General features: G+C 41.9%; 1 protein-coding gene and 1 pseudogene across 1 annotated transcript in view; one reads left to right on the top strand and one right to left on the bottom strand.

The window, feature by feature from the left end:
- Positions 1-4,887: 4,887 nt before the first annotated feature.
- Positions 4,888-6,311, bottom strand: LOC134072366 (putative nuclease HARBI1; annotated as a pseudogene).
- A 3,666-nt stretch (positions 6,312-9,977) lies between these two features.
- sdhaf3 (succinate dehydrogenase complex assembly factor 3) overlaps positions 9,978-16,667 on the top strand; it is a 14,635-nt gene continuing 7,945 nt past the window's right edge. Inside the window, exon 1 of the mRNA XM_062529907.1 lies at positions 9,978-10,461. Within this exon, the coding sequence (XP_062385891.1) occupies positions 10,285-10,461 (177 nt within the window). The 5' untranslated portion in view covers positions 9,978-10,284. The remainder of the gene's footprint in view (positions 10,462-16,667) is intronic.

Genomic DNA, 16,667 nt, shown 5'->3' with positions numbered 1-16,667 from the left:
ACGGCACCCTGGATCTGCCACGCGCGCCTCCCGAGTGGAGTGGCTTTCGTTCTCATTCTCATTGCGACTATACTGCTGCTACGTTGCCCCACAGTTCTCCTATGGACACTTCGACCTCGTCTAACACATCTATTGATATTAGACAAAGGCTCCGCTACATTACCGTCCTCCTCCGATTATGGAGAGGCACACGGTCACTGTCGAGGGAGCATATGGCTAGCGCGATATATATATATAAAAAAAACCACACATTGCCCCGGCCATAAGCTTTCGTTCTCCACACAACTAACACGTAATGAGGGTCTGCTAACTATTTCACGATATGCCTACTTCTCATTGCAAGGCATAACATAAAAAATTACCCCACACTGCCTAGGCTACACCTGTTGCCTATTTTGTCTGACGGCACCCTGGATCTGCCACGCGCACCTCCCGAGTGGAGTGGCTTTCGTTCTCATTCTCATCGCGACTATACTGCTGCTACGTTGCCCCACAGTTCTCCTATGGACACTTCGACCTCCATACCGACATACCCAATAGTGTTAGACAAATTCTCCATCACGTTACTTGTCCTCGCAATTATGGAGAGGCACAATGAAAACGAAAGGGCAAAATGGCTAGCACGATAACATGGCAGTGCCTCGACCAATACTGTCGTTCTCTACACAAATAACAAGTCTGATGAGGGTCTTCTAACTTCCCTATGAACAGAGGTGGGCACAAATACATCAAAAACTATTTTGTTACAAAATACAAATACTGGCGTAGAAAATGTAACAAAATAAAATACAAAATATGGATGTGAAAAATGTATTTAATTAAAATACAAGTAATTAGTAATTAGAAAATACAAAAATACCCCCACAATAATCATGGTATACCAACTTTTAAAATAAACTACAAGAAATACTAGTTTTTTATTGGCGGACAGAGGTCTAAATTCTTTACTTTGGGCTGAAGTAGCCTGGTCCTACCATACTCTCGTACATTCATAATGTACAGAGAGTCTGGACACTTTCCATTGCCAAGCATGAATTTCCTTGAATGCGGATACTCTGCCCAGAGCCTCTCAGATCTGCCATAACCAATCGATAAACGTTTGGTCGTGAGGTGACATGCTCAAACTAGCGACCTCAACGTCATCGTTCTCAGCTACTCCCTCTGTTCGCTGATTGGACCTGCACATTTTTGTCTTGAGAAAACCTGTGAATATACCGCAGACCCAGACTACGTAGTGGAGTGAAATGAAAACTGAACGGAAGTATGTAGGAAGGCGGAGCCAGGCTACCCATGAAGTAGATCTAAATTTAGTAAAAAATGTAATCAGCATCCTATATCAATATAAACGATGATTGAACTGACAACAAGCAGGCTTTGCAACTCTGACGAAGCAAACTACCCACCATCATTTTCCGTATTCAATGAAAGTAGTACAACAGATTGAACAGGTTAACCTTTTTAAATGCATTTCCCTTTTTGTGCTATAAATGCATGCCTTTTGCCTTCATACATGACTGGCAACACGGGGGACAAATAAAGTAACATCCTGTAAGGTGTCTCAATATACAGAATTAATTAACTGGGAGGTGAAAACTCGAGACTGTTTCGCATTGGGGAGGTTTTTGTCTCAGTCTCCTCCATTATTTCAGGACACCTTGGTTGATACCTTACAGAAATCCTCATGTCACGGGGTTCATGTCCTAAAGATTCTGACCTTTGACTCCCAGACTATGATAAGCATAGCATATTGTCATGGTTATACTAGGTAAGAGGCTATATTTAACTGTGTGATGAATGTTTGGCTAATTTGAGGGGGGAAATGATGAGATTTTGTTAAGTATTTAAGTATTTTAAATACTCTAAATACAACCCCTCAAAGTATTTTGTTACAAAGTACATTTGATTTTTTCCAATCCTGCAAAATACAAATTACAAAATACACTGAAGTAATTAAATACGTATTTAAAATACATATAGTTGAAATACTGCCCATGTCTGCCTATGAACACCTAGACCCATGAAATAATGTTCCTAACACTGACATTGGGCAAAGGATCCACGTTTGTGCTTGTGTAGGACTTATCTCTCACGTTGTCCAGCTTCAGCATTGCTAGGCGGAGACGCGTGTGAATAAACAAATCCCCGTCATCTTCTGAAGGCAGATATTTCCCTTCAGAATAACTGTCAGTGAACAGAAGACCCAACACTTCATTCCTGGTAAACTTTTTCCATGTGTTTAGACGATTATCTAATGCTAATACTCGTTTACGTTCACAATACCGCTCTGATACAATGGCTCACATGCAAGCTAGCTCAGCTGATATTTCGCTCTGGTTTAAAGTGCCCTTGCTCGAATATTTTGTATATAAGCATGATGTAATTCTGAGTCGGGGACGTAGTATGACATGTCTGCACGTACCTCTTTTGCTGCCGAGATCATTCTGGATATTGCTTTTTCTAAGAGTGAAACATTGCCCTGTTCTTTGTTGTTCAAACCAAATGATAGTATCACCTGTTGTACTTGTGGGGAGATAGGGGTTTTATGTTTGAGAATGTGATAGGCATGGGCCAGTGTTGCCCCATGGTAGGCATCCACCTGAATCCTTTGATCATTAATCTTTGGGAGCCTGCTGTTATTTGAGGCTCCCATGATTATTACCGGTCTGAAAACGTTGAGGTCCCAGTTTTTATATTTGTCGTCGTAATGTTCATGGCGGGTGAACAGGCTATTGTCCCCTCCAAAGTCCCCTGTCTGTGGGAGTCTGGTTTCGGCTACTTGCCCTTGGGATGAGTCCAGTTGTTGTTCTGAGGTATTCGGTTGAGGGGTGTGAGATGTTTGTGTTTGTGGGAGTCTACTAGTGGTTGCTTGTTCTACTGAGGAGACTGATTGTAGTTTTAGAAAAGTTGTTTGAGATGGGGTGATGGTGTAGCGCAGGGGTCGGCAATTAAGTTTGGCCTCGGGCCAGATATGTTCCAAGCCATTACATAGCGGGCCACAAGTTCACAACCAAAACAATGGCTAATTTAATTAATTAATATCGGAGGAGGTAAAAATGATAGGCGCTCTTGAAATGACAGAGCAGAGACATTCAAGCAGGCTGATGTAGGTTAAATTTGTCGACTGGTCATTGGGGGCGGTATTATATGCCTGTGTCTTTAAAAAAAAATAATAAAAAACACCAGAAAAACATTTCCACGCGTTGCTGTTAGCTGTCAAAAAATGGCACAATGAAAAAATCTGAAGAGAAAAGTTAACAGCGAAAACAGGATCTTTAATGATGAATGGACAGAGAACTATGCCTTCATCCTCCCTAATTTTAATGCAAAGCCCACATGCCTGATCTAACTAACGAGGGTTTCTCTGCATGCAAAGAGTACAAGACGGCACCACGAAAGTAAGCATGCTAATTTAAAGGTTGCGTTCCTAAATAACACGCACGCTATTAATGTTTGAAACTCGTGTTTTACTTTTCACAGTTCTATGTGCGTAAATTGCCTGTTTGATGTCAGGCCTGTTTAAAAGAAGTCGTGTTTTAATTATCACCATAAGCCTATGTCCGTTGTTTGAATGACAACATGTGTTTTAGGGACTAGCTTGGAATTTGAGAACCAGCGCTGTCCACTGACTTCATTTTGATTTTGCATGTTGTGCGTTCACGCTGCACCTCGCTGCGTGCTTCACTCGTATTCAGATGAGACAAATATCTAAGCATTTAGATTGATTAAAATTCTTCTGTTCTGGAAAGTTACGTTTCAAAATAAAGAGCATGTTTGAGACTGGCAGTCCGATTTTTAAAAAGTTTTTTTTTTTTTTTCATTCTCTGGTTCAAAAGATCTCACGGGCCAGATTTTTTTCGCTTGCGGGCCGCATCTGGCCCGCGGGCCGCCTATTGCCGACCACTGGTGTAGCGGATCCGTTTTGTTGGAGATGGGTTCAGTGTTCTGGGTGTTGTTTTGAGCCGATGATTGGTATTTCTTGGCTCATCTGTCTAATATCATCCTGGATCGTGTTGTTTAGGGGTGGACCCTCTGGATCGGTGTCGCTCATCTCTAACTGGTCTTGGTTTGTATTTGCCACTTGCGCTTGGTTGATTCTAGGTCTCAGTAGTTGTTCATGTATGAGGAAGCCGATCGTAGTAGCTGCCCTTGCAATGGTGCTGTCCTGGATACTCTTTATACTCTTCCGAGTCCACTTAATAGCTACCTGCCAAGCCTCTTCCCATCTATTCAGAGGGAGCTTTAAGATACCTGCCAAGCCTCTTCCCATCTATTCAGAGGGAGCTTCAAGATTTCTCTGATTAGCTCCTCCGCTGCCTGCTGGTAGTGTTGGTCCAAGATCTGAACCCCAGTATGAAGCCAGTTTCGAGCATTGCCATACAGGAGGTCAGCAGTATCCTCAGCTGGAATGGCCGGTCTTACAGCCGACTCTAGCCATTGTGCCACCCGGTTAAGCCTAATCTTTCGCTGTAGGGTCCACGTATTTCATGTGGTGTGACACCTTTAAATATTTGTGCATGTAACGCACTAGTGCTTTGAAGTCTGCGTCCGACGTCATCTTGCTTCAATCTGGAATTTGTAAAAAAGGAGTATATTAGTTGTTTTACGAATGGAAGTAGTTTTTATTTTGAAGAAATTCTCTTATATATAGGTCGGTTGGGGTAACTGTCAAAGCAAAGTCTCATGTATTCTTATATGTTGGCTGGATTTGGCCAAGAATTGCCTATAATATGTTACCCTGATCCTTCTAGGACAGAAACGATGATGAGACACTGTCGGCATGTGAATCTAGGGAGACAATGAAGGTGATTTTCTTAACAATTCTTAACCCCCCCCCCCCCCCCACCAAAAAAAAGGATCACACATCCGCCTTCTAACTAAACCAAAAATTCACCCAAAAAACTGGCGGGTGAGTGCCTGTCTAACAGCCACTCCCGTGGGATGATCGATGGTGATGGGGTCCACATCATCATCTGCCACCAATGGCACATGTGGGGCTCGCTCCTTCCTAATGGTGGCAATGTTGTGTAGCACCACACATGCTGTGATGATTTGGCTGGCTCTTTCTGGCCTCACTCTTAGGCCTCGTAGCCAGTTAAAACGAGACTTGATGACCCCAAAAGTCATCTCGATCCTCACCCTGCATGTGCTGAGGGCCCTATTGAAGCGGCTCTACGACCGAGTCTGTGGGTCACTGTCTGGTGTCATCAGGAACCTCATGCAGGCATACCCTCTGTCCCCTACAAGCAACCCATCATACCGGCCTATCAAAGAGGAAGAACATAATGCGATCAGTGCCTAATCAACAATTACAGTTATTGATCTTGAGTAATTGTCACACCTTGCTGGAACTGCTGGCAGAGAATTGACTCCCGGAAAATCCGAGAGTCATGCACCGAGCCGGGCCATTTAGCATCCACACTGGAGACCATCAGCTGATGCTCACAAGTCATCTGCAAATGGCAAGTCAGGCCATTAAGCACCATTAAAGTTAGCACCTGCATGCAATTTGTCATCCCAAATGATCTAGCTCAGCTAACTTTACCTGCACATTGATGCTATGGGTAGACTTTCTATTGACAAAGTCGGCTTCATGTTCCCCTAAAGGTGCATGTATGGGGACATGGGTGCAGTCAATTGCACCTATGAGTTTGGGGAATCCTAAATGGATTAAAGAATGAAAATGTTACAAATGTGTAATGTATCACACTAGCCGTAACCTTTAGGAAAGAAGTATTACATCATGTACCATACATAACAATTTGGACTAATTAGTCCATACATATAAGTGCACTTTATGTCGGAGGCGAACTCCGCATGAAGTCGTTCAAGACTGACGCTCTACCAACAGTCTACCACAGACAACAGTATTTATCTACCTGAAAATTGATAAAATCCCTCTTTCACAACTTGTGAGGGCAGAAATCCCGGGAACACCACAAACACATTTAATAACTTATTAAGCGCCGCTACCATCTTTTGGATTGAGCTGCACACCGTCTCTTTACTAAGATTGGCCGCATCACCAACTGCATGTAAATATGTCCCCATGGCAAAAAAAAACACAGTGACACACAGACACACTGCGCAACAGTAAGCGCACAGCTTCTTTTTGTGGCATTTCCTACATAAGGTTCAACAAGTACGATTAAATAGCGAATACCCTCTGATGAGAACCTGTATCTCTCATAAAGAATATCCTCAGGAAATGCCAAGGGATCAGATCTGTCCCGAAATACCCGTTGTCTCCGGAGAGACCCCTGTACGATGTGGGCACCGAGGTCCACAGGAATACCAACAAAAGGTGACGCCATTGTGAAAGGAGGGGCTAAAGCTGCATTCACATACGTCGCTACTCGCCCATCTCTGAGCGAGAACTGTCAATGTAAAGTGAATGTGTTCTAGCTGAATGTGGCCAGGACAGGCGATGCGAGGACTAGCGATGCGATGTGGGCGGGTACGAAGTTAAAATAATTTTAACTTCTAGCGATGCGAGTGAAGCGAGTGAAGCGAGTACCAAATCAGAATGTAGAATAGAGATGATTGACAGTTAACCGAAGCGAGGAGCGATGTGCGAGTAGCGACGTATGTGAATGCCCCTTAAGAGTTGCGGTTAGGGCTTCAAGTAGCCGATCTAAACCAAAATCTTAGCTGAAAACCTGCTCCCGACCAGGTTTGGTTGCGAGCATAAGATACCATGGTGATACAGCGACGCTAAAACAAATCCACTTTCGTATGACAGCATACCCTGGCTTTGAGCGCAACATAGGATACCCCACTGGGGGTGAGCATCTGTGCAGAACTCAACTACCTTCATCTCTTTTGACAGCTTGTCCACAGTCTGAACGAAACCCTCCTTTTCCATGATGTTGGAGTTCCATGTTATCTCCCGTTTGTGTATAGTGGCTACATGAACTATTGCCCTGGTTTCTAGCTCCAGAGTCGTATACCTACAATACTGTGCACAGTGTCCCGGGGAGGCATTTCTACTGTCACCTACAAAAAGAGGGCAATTTTTGAATTCAAGACATATATATCACAAATGCTCACATGTAACCTTACTGGCATGGTGTCCCACCATAAAAACATACAAAACATACCTAGGAGAACAACATAGTTTCCCTGAAGTTGATTGATGACCTCATACCTATGGTTTTCCCAGAATTCCTTTACTGTGTCAACACAGTATTTGTCCTGTATGATGAAGAAGGTGTTTGAGGTGGAACTCTCAGCACATTTATGTTTCTTCATGAGCCCCATGGACTGGACCTCTTCTTGTTTCTTCAGCTGGCTGCTCTGGACTGGAGCTAGTGTCAAGTCAAGTCAAGTTAATTTATTCGTCTCCCTTGGGAGAAATTTGGGCTAGAGACAGGGTACTACTGCAGACATGCATAAAACATACAGAGACAGCAATGTGTCAGACAATATGGACAACCAAACAAAGACAAAGAGGAAGGTACATAGCTGGCAACCAAATGAGGGCCAAAGTGCAAGAAGAGCTGATAGTGCAATCTGCCCTACCTGATGCTTAAAACTAATGCACATTTAACCCTCTAACCGCCCAAGGCGCCGTACGGCGACAAGCAACATCACTGATTAAAACAGACGGTAGATCCGAGTAGGGTGACAAATCGCCTTTGTACTCTCGACCACTAGTTGGCAGACATCCAGAGCTTCGATTCAAGCCCAAATTCGAGTAAAAAAGTTTTCAGGAAGTGCCTGTATTACTCGCGAGAAACAAAAAAAAAAGACGCATTTCCTGTTTATAACGCGTAAGTGAAATGCGCGATCGCTATGCACAAATTGAAGCAGAAAAACGGCAAATGTTAAAAAACAAAGTCGTGTGTTATGAAGTCTTGGGTCTGCCATTCACCTACTCTGATTCTGAAGGAGAATATCTGCCTTTTGGAGATTATGATCGGTCGTTCATTGGCAGTGACAGTCAAGATGCGTCTGTGAATGGAGGTGGGTCTTTGCATGTGTACGTCAATGTTTACCTGCAGCAATGTTGACCAAAGGGTTCAAATAAGCATGGTGTGCTTGGTGCCAGTGATAATCATGATGATAGTGTCTGTAATTGACATGGTACAGACAGCAGGTCTAGTAAAAATAGGGCTCTGAAGAACTACAAAGTCATCCGCGATAGGAACTGATTTGACCAGGCTACTTTATTATATAGTAACATAGGGATTGTGGTAATACTAATAGTTTACTATTGTTGGTTTACATGTGGCTGTGGTCCTGTTTGTTTGTTATGTCGGAGAAATTACAAAAATCAAAGTAAAACTGCTCAAATGTGTTCAACAATCAGTATTTACTGAAATGTGCATAATTTGACGCTATTGCCATCCTGTGACGTCATAATATGCAAATTAGATGAGTAAATTTACTCCCTTTATAAACTTTAGTTCATACTCAATGATTTTCACATTTACAGTAGGACTTTATCTCTGACCACTTTCAAGCCATGGCCTTTTGATTTTTTTATGCAAAAATCCAAAAAAACCCGGGCGGTTAGAGGGTTAAAGTGCTAGTGCATTCCAAGTGCAGTGCACAATAAAAGTGCTAGTGTATATCAAAGTACAGTGCACAGTAAAGTGCAAGTGCATATCAAAGTGCAGTGCACAGTAAAGTGCTAATGCATATCAAAGTGCAATGCACAATAAAGTACTAATGCATATCAAAATGCAGTGCAAAGTAAAGTGCTAGTGCATTTCAAAGTGCAGTGCACAATACATATTAGAGCACACATTACAAATACTTCATATTAAAAATGCTGGTGCAGATGTAAAACACTGCTGGTACATGTTACAGTTCTGGTATTAGTGTGTGTGTGTGTGTGTGTGTGTGTGTGTGACTTCTTGTTTCTTCCCTTTAACAACTTTTGTGTCAGCTGAAGAGTCAGACAGGCTACTGGAAGCTGGATCTTCTTGGGCAGTATCTTCAGACATCGGCAAGGTGAAGGCTGTGTTATGATTAAAAAAATAACAATAAACAAATACAAAATGAATACTATAAAAAACAGTCATTGATACATAATGAGCTGACTATTACCATAATGAATATTCTCAATAACTGCTTGAGTAAAATGAGTTTGTATTTGAAAGGACTTGGGATTGTGTGTTCCGTGGAATGAGTACAACTATGTGCAGGCTGTATAAAAAAACATTTGTGCCACTAATATATGTGAAAGTACATGGTGTCATCATATTAGAAGCATATTTGTATCCCTAATATATGTGAAAGTATGTACTATGGGAATAAGTACATACATGCATGTGTAGATATATGCATCTTACATATATGTCACATTTATGTGCATATTATGACACATGAAAGTGGCCATTGCTATACTTTGAAATATATGTTTCATATATGTGTATGTTTTACAAATATGAATTTTGCATATATTCTCATAAAGGTAGCAGACATACATGGGCACTGATATTCTATATGTAATTTACATATATTGACATATTACATTTCTGTATGGTGACATTGAAAGAAAACAGCGACAACAGTGCTCCAGACATAGAGACATAAAAAGTATACAAAAATATTATCAGTATCAAAATTCAGGGGATAAAATGCAGAATAAAAGTTGTCATAACAGATACAAGAAACTAAGCCAGGCTTTGATTATATTCTTGGGGAACAAGGAATGCAAAGAGACAATTAGAGCCTTTACCTTCCTGAAAGACACTGTTAATGAAACAAATTTAATATTGTTTGGGTTTTGAATGGTTGTTAATTTGTTGGTTTCTGTTTTGTTATTATTTATTATTTATTATTAATAGTTTTATTTTACACCATCCTGATTTAGTATCACTCTACACACCACTGTACAGTAGGTGGCGGAATACAACAATTAAACGATGTAATCTGCCAATAAACGAAAGACGAACTCTAAGTGTTCCTCCACACCGCCAGGGGTCAGAGTCTGTTACGATGTCTATGTAAAAACAACGAGTAAGACAGAGTTCCGCGATAAACAAGAACACGTTAGGTAACTGTTCAGCAAGCGTTCTGCAAGTGTCAATGTCACGAACGTAATATCACTATTGTTGCTCATACAGCCTATTCGGTTATTTCAACAAGTTGCGGATTTGTAGGCTTTCACTCTAGTGACACTGGTCGCTTCCATTACAAATCCCGGTGCGTGTAGTGCTTATGGGTGAACGTTAACTGTCTGCATTCATTCGGCAAGTTTGTAGGACTTCGTTTAGATTTGTTATTTATTATCGTCGTACAAGGTGTATATCGTCGACACCAATCCGGGGTTTTGAAATGGCTACTGTAGCCCACGTCTCCAGAGTTCGCTCTTTGTACAAAAGGATCCTGATCTTGCACCGGTTCATGCCTCTCGACCTGAGAGCGCTGGGCGACCAGTACGTGAAGGATGAGTTCAGACGGAACAAGTCCGCCGCACCAGAAGAGGTCAAATCCTTCATGACCGAGTGGGAGGTAAGGGCCAATTTGATTCTGAATCAAAGTGTTGTCATTCTTACTTCACAACTATTGTACGCTATTCAACCCAGTAGACTACTATGAACTCTGCATAGACCTCTTAGGCCTAGGTTGTTTAACTGGATTATTAGAATTGGAGCAATAGATGGTAGCTTGCTAGAATAAACAAATGAATACGTTAATCAGAGCCTCACATTATGTTCACCAATTATGTTCTCCAAGCTGTGTTAATAAAGTCAAGTTGATTTGTGGTTATGGCATTTAGCAGACACGTTTTTATCAAGCAACATGCGAATATCAACTAAACAACAGGTAGGCTACATTGATAGTTTTTCTCAGTCGCTTTGGTGCTTTTCTCAGATCAGAATGAAACTTCTCATAACTATTCGTTCAACCTCCACTGGCACTGGCAGGGTTCTCACATGTCTTTGAAATCAATTTAAACAAACAAAAAAAAACTTTGCTTTTCAGAGCCTTTTTATGGAAAGTATTAGGGGTGTAAATCGGAGCCTTCATGCCGATTCGGTACGATATCGATTTCCTGGGCCAGCGATTCGATTCTTTTCGATTATTTAGAATTCCCACCGATACGATTCGATTTTTACATGATATCTATTACGTTTAAAAAATCTAGAAAAATAGAAATCATTTGCCTTTTATTGAGAATACAGAAACAGTAGCCTATTCTATTCACATGATATGTGACGTTCCACGGCAAAACCAGTCGCTTGTCGCAACAGGCGTTTCTGAGAAAAATGGCCATTTATGTCACTTGTGCTAAAATCGTGGATTTTTTTTTGTAAGTGTTTTGAAACAGTGGGAGGTCTACACTGTACGGCCGTGAATACATTTCGCCGAAAAACTGACCTTTTGTAGTCTAAAAACGTGAGTTTGTTGAGGTGAGAAAGTTAGAGGAAGCAGGAAATTAGAGGCGTCTCGTTTTTTGCCGCTTTACGGCAAATGCACTCATCGACAACCACCAAGCCATCCGCGTGCTGTGTCGTTGATACAAGTACCGTAAATCTTGTAATAGCGGCGACCTTACAAAGCGTTCGTGAGTGTTGAGCCGACGGTTAACTTCAAAGGCAGATTTCTCCGTTTTTCTATTGGCATGACAGGATGAACTCAACTCCTTTGAATGTTTATATTTCAGTAATATGACGTTCAATTCATTAGATATAGGTATCGTTTTGAAGGTTGATTATGCCCCTTCCTGAAAACGTAATAACTTTGATTTTGAAAATTTGGACATTGTGACTGATTTCGCCGTGGAAGGTCACATATGTATGTTACAGTATAAACAGGGCCAAATTATCTTTCTACCAGCCATAAAACTTTTAGTGCAGTTTCTTCCTCCACACGCTGTGACATAGGCTGCCTGCTGACTGTGAGATAACCTAATACAAATTGTAGGCCCAATATATCTGCTATTGCATATGCATTTTGTGTGTAATCAATATTAGAAGACTAATTAGCCAAACGTTTAACTTAAGGTAATTTAAGCAGCCTTCACTGTATTGGCGATGTGAGATTAAATAGGTGTCTGTCACTTTAAGGACGTGAATTTGCGAAAACGTTCTGAAGTTGGAAAGATTTCCTGGCTGTGTCGTGGTACAGGCTATGATAGTTGCAAGCTATAGATGTCACTGTTAAAAATAAATCAGTCCACAACTGGAGGACTTTTTGAATCTAAGGAACATGCTCAGCCAAGACAGTATGGGAAACGAACACAAATCATAATCTGAAGCATGTTTAACTAACGGGATTAAACGTTTCCCCAAAACTAGGGATGGACATTCGATTACATTTTCTTAGTCGATCGTCGGGAGAATTAACGATCAACTATCGATTAATCATTAATATTTTTTATATTTTTTATGCAATGAAAATACAAAACCACAACGTGTTTGTTGCGTAGTGTGAGTCTTGAAGCAATGAAATCAATGTCACTGTGTGGCAACAATGAACATTTTACCAGGCAGGGGCAATATTTGACGCCATTCTCAGTTTAATGCGAGTTTCCGTTTTGATTGCGCTCAGTCTCAACCTAGCATCAACTCGAGCATGGAGATTTATTGAAACCAGCATATCGGATTCCGTCACGACAGCCTAGGCTACTGGCGTCTCACTAGGCCTACAGCTCCTGCTTTTTCTCTTCGTAGTGAGATGCTACCCGTTTGGTAGGCTAAATAACATTAGCCGACAGGATGCACCGCTATACTGTATTTATTCAAGTGGTAGGCTAGAGTGTGGCGGTGTTGTACTTTGTTTTGGACAAAGGCGTCTGCTAAATAGCATAACAATACACGTTGCTGTAGTGCTTGCAGCGAACTAAGTCACTTTTCAAATTAAAATGGTCCCACGCCACACTTCACCGTGACCCCTTCATGATTGGCTACTGCTGAAATCAAAATCAGTTAACTGAGAATGGCGTCAAACATTTCCCCCGGCTGGTGAAATGCTTAATTGTTGCCACGCAGTGAAATTAATATCATAGTTTCAAGACTCTCACGACACAACGCAACGTACAATAGTTTAATCGATTACAAATGTATGTTATGGACGAAATTCTTAATGATCAATCCTCGATCGTCGATTAATTATGCCCATCCCTACCCAAAACTTTAAATTGATTCGTTTGGACACTCGTTTCTCCAATTCCACTTAGTCCTAATAATTGTTATTAAATAACACCTGCTACTCAGAACAAAGAAATGTTCAGAACACGTAGCCTAACTTGTAAAACGACACAGTAACTAAAACATGATTAAAATCAAGATTGAGGTCTCTAGAAAGCATTGGCCAAATGGCATTGCGTATAATAATGAATGACTAACGTCATTGTTAGCGTGCTCACTTGATCTGACGAATCCATCTGTTTTCCACAGGGGAAAAACGTGTGCATCAGGTGAAGCTATGGTAGGCCTAACAGTGAGGGTCACTAAATGCAAAACGTAGTCCACCAATGTATGCGATGATGACAAAATTCGCAGCCTATAAACGTTTTGTTGCGGTGCTGAAAGTTTACAGTGAAGCATGTCAACAACCCGCCAATTGCGAATGATCTTTTAATTCTACTCGCCAATGCAGATTTTCACTCACATTTGGTGAGTGGCAGAGGGTGCCAATTTTAAACCCCTAATAGGCTATAAAGTAGAAGACAATAATGAGGATAGCGCTACCCGCAGATTAGGAGTAGGTAGTAGGCTACGCATACGAGCGTATGCTGAAAATAAACAGACGGAAAAATACTAAAATAAATACATTAATCGATTATCTTGGAGACGTATCGATGCATTGAATCGTCGGTTGTAGAATCGATGCATCAATACAAATCGATTAATATTTACAGCCCTAGAAAGTATTAGATAACAGGTTTAAATAGACAGGTCTTTGAAAGTTCTTGAATTTAGCCTGTAGATTGTGTTAGAATTAGAGAGAGAGAAAAGGTTGGCTGTGTGAACGCTGTTTCTCAATACTTCTTCATTTGTAATGAGTAGCACTGTGTCACAGTGTGCCGTTACAGTGTAGTCAAGACCGTCTCAAGCGCTCTTTCTCCTCCCTCTCTCTCTCTCTTACTGTTAGCTGGTTAGAACCATATTACATCCCATAACCACTTTTAGCTGGTTAGAACCATATTACATCCCATAACCACTTTTAGCTGCTTAGAACCATACTACATCCCAGAACCACTTTTGAAGCAAAGGAGAATTAATATGATTCATTGCGTTCAGTGGCTGCCACCACTTATCTAATTATAGCCTCTGATGTGGTGTTAGGGTTATTTTGTGACTGGTGTCTTTTGGTGTCTTTTGTTTAATTGTAACCTCTGACATTCGGAGCTGCTGTCATGTGCAGTAACACCATCTGACCACAAGATGGGGCTCCTCCCCTCACTAAAGCTACTCCAGTCATGCCGAGCTCAGCCTGGCAGAACTCCTCTGCCCCATCATCACAGACTAGACTAATGGGTGGGAGAGTGGTCAGTCTGGGTACTATTCCTCTAGACTAGAGGGGGGGGGGGGGGGGGGGGGGGGGAGGAGAGGAGAGTGGTCAGTCTGGGTACTATTCCTCTAGACTAGAGGGGGGGGGGGGGGTCTGGGTACTGTTCCTCTAGACTAATGGGTGGAGAGTGGTCAGTCTGGGTACTGTTCCTCTAGACTAGAGGGGGGGGGGGGGGGGGGAGTGGTCAGTCTGGGTACTGTTCCTCTAGACTAGAGGGGGGGGAGAGTGGTCAGTCTGGGTACTGTTCCTCTAGACTAGGGGGGGGGGAGAGTGGTCAGTCTGGGTACTGTTCCTCTAGACTAGGGGGGGGGAGAGTGGTCAGTCTGGGTACTGTTCCTCAGTGGGCACTAGTCTCCCCCACTGTGTGTGGCCGTTAGAGTGAGATTGGGTCAATCTGGGTGTGTGGCCGTTAGAGTGAGATTGGGTCAATCTGGGTGTGTGGCTGTAAGAGTGAGATTGGGTCAATCTGGGTGTGTGGCTATAAGAGTGAGATTGGGTCAATCTGGGTGTGTGGCTATAAGAGTGAGATTGGGTCAATCTGGGTGTGTGGCTATAAGAGTGAGATTGGGTTAATCTGGGTGTGTGGCTGTTAGTGAGATTAAAGAAACCTGGACTGGACTCCACTGTTTTGGCTAACTTTAGGCCTATTTCCAAATTGCCCTTCACTTCTAAAATCTTGGAAAAGATTGTCTATTCCCAGCTCATGGATTTTATATGTATGCATTTATAAACGGTTTTAAAACATTACACAGCACCGAATGAGCACTTTTAAGAGTTTTTAATGACATCTTTTTAGCTACTGACTCTGGTCACTGTGTTGTACTTTTACTTTTGGATTTGACTGCAGCTTTTGATACAGTGGATCATGATATCCTGATTGCTCGTTTGGAGCAGTGGGTGGGCATAAGTGGCACACCACTAGAAAGGGTCACATGGCAGTGGTGCTGATCTTCATGATGAGGCGCCATCATAGATATTGACAATATAGATATCTATGAGGCGCCATCATAGATATTGACAATATAGATATCTATGAGGCGCCATGAGCAGCAAGTGAGTTAGTGCCGTCAGCCAGTCAGTCAGTCACAGGACGGGCTCAGACAGCCTGGAATCAGACGTGTTAGAAATGACTCGTCTAGAGCCCAACTCAGATGCGGAGGCGTGACTAATGTAGCGGCGAGCATCTCGGCGACGACTCCGAGTGCATCTGCATGTGAACGCGCTCAAGGAGCCCTGATCCAATTCGGCACGCCAGCTTCCTGTCGCCGCGGCAACATCACACACATGGAAGCCATGAAAAGTCTGAGAGGGAAATGAGTGGGAGAGGCAGATACACACACACACACACACACACACACACACACACACACACACACACACACTCACACACTCACACATACACTCACACACAGGCAGTGGTCCACATACATTCACATAAAGACACTGACAGACATCCATCAATGATCCAGGCTACAGACCGCTGTCTGTAGTCCAGGGTTACACAGATACACGTACAGACACATACATCTGTAGTCCAGGCTTACACAGAGATGGTCAGATAGATAATTTGATTGATAGATAGATAGATAGATAGATAGTTGATTAATAAATAGATAGATATGTTTGATTACTAAATAGATAGATACAGTAGAAAGATAGTTTGATAGATAGGTAGTTTGATTGATAGATAGATAAATAGATAGATGGATAGATAGTTTGATTAATAGATAGATATACAGTAGATAGATAGTTTGATAGATATAGTAGATTGATACATTGATGGATAGATACATACAGTAGAAAGATAGTTTGATTAATAAATAGATAGATACAGTAGATAGATAGTTTAATTGATTGATAGATAAGTATAGATGGATATATAGTTTGATTAATAGATACAGTAGATAGATAGTTTGATTAATAAATAGATAGATACAGTAGATAGATAGTTTGATTGATTGATAGATAGATAAATATAGATGGATAGATAGTTTGATTAATAGATAGATACAGTAGATAGATAGTTTGGTTGATAGAGAGGTAGCAGAGGAAAGAGGGAGAAGAGGAGAGAGATGGGGGGGGGCACTAGCAGAGGAGGGACATATATAGCCATCCTGTCTCCCCTGCACTAGTCACATGGTCTCCTTCCCCATTGGGATTCAGTCAGACGGAGAACACTGTGTGGTTGAGGGAGCACT

This window comes from Sardina pilchardus, chromosome 24 (assembly GCF_963854185.1).
Source record: "Sardina pilchardus chromosome 24, fSarPil1.1, whole genome shotgun sequence".
Lineage (NCBI taxonomy): Eukaryota > Metazoa > Chordata > Actinopteri > Clupeiformes > Clupeidae > Sardina > Sardina pilchardus.
This window is presented reverse-complemented; position numbering and strand designations above follow the sequence as displayed.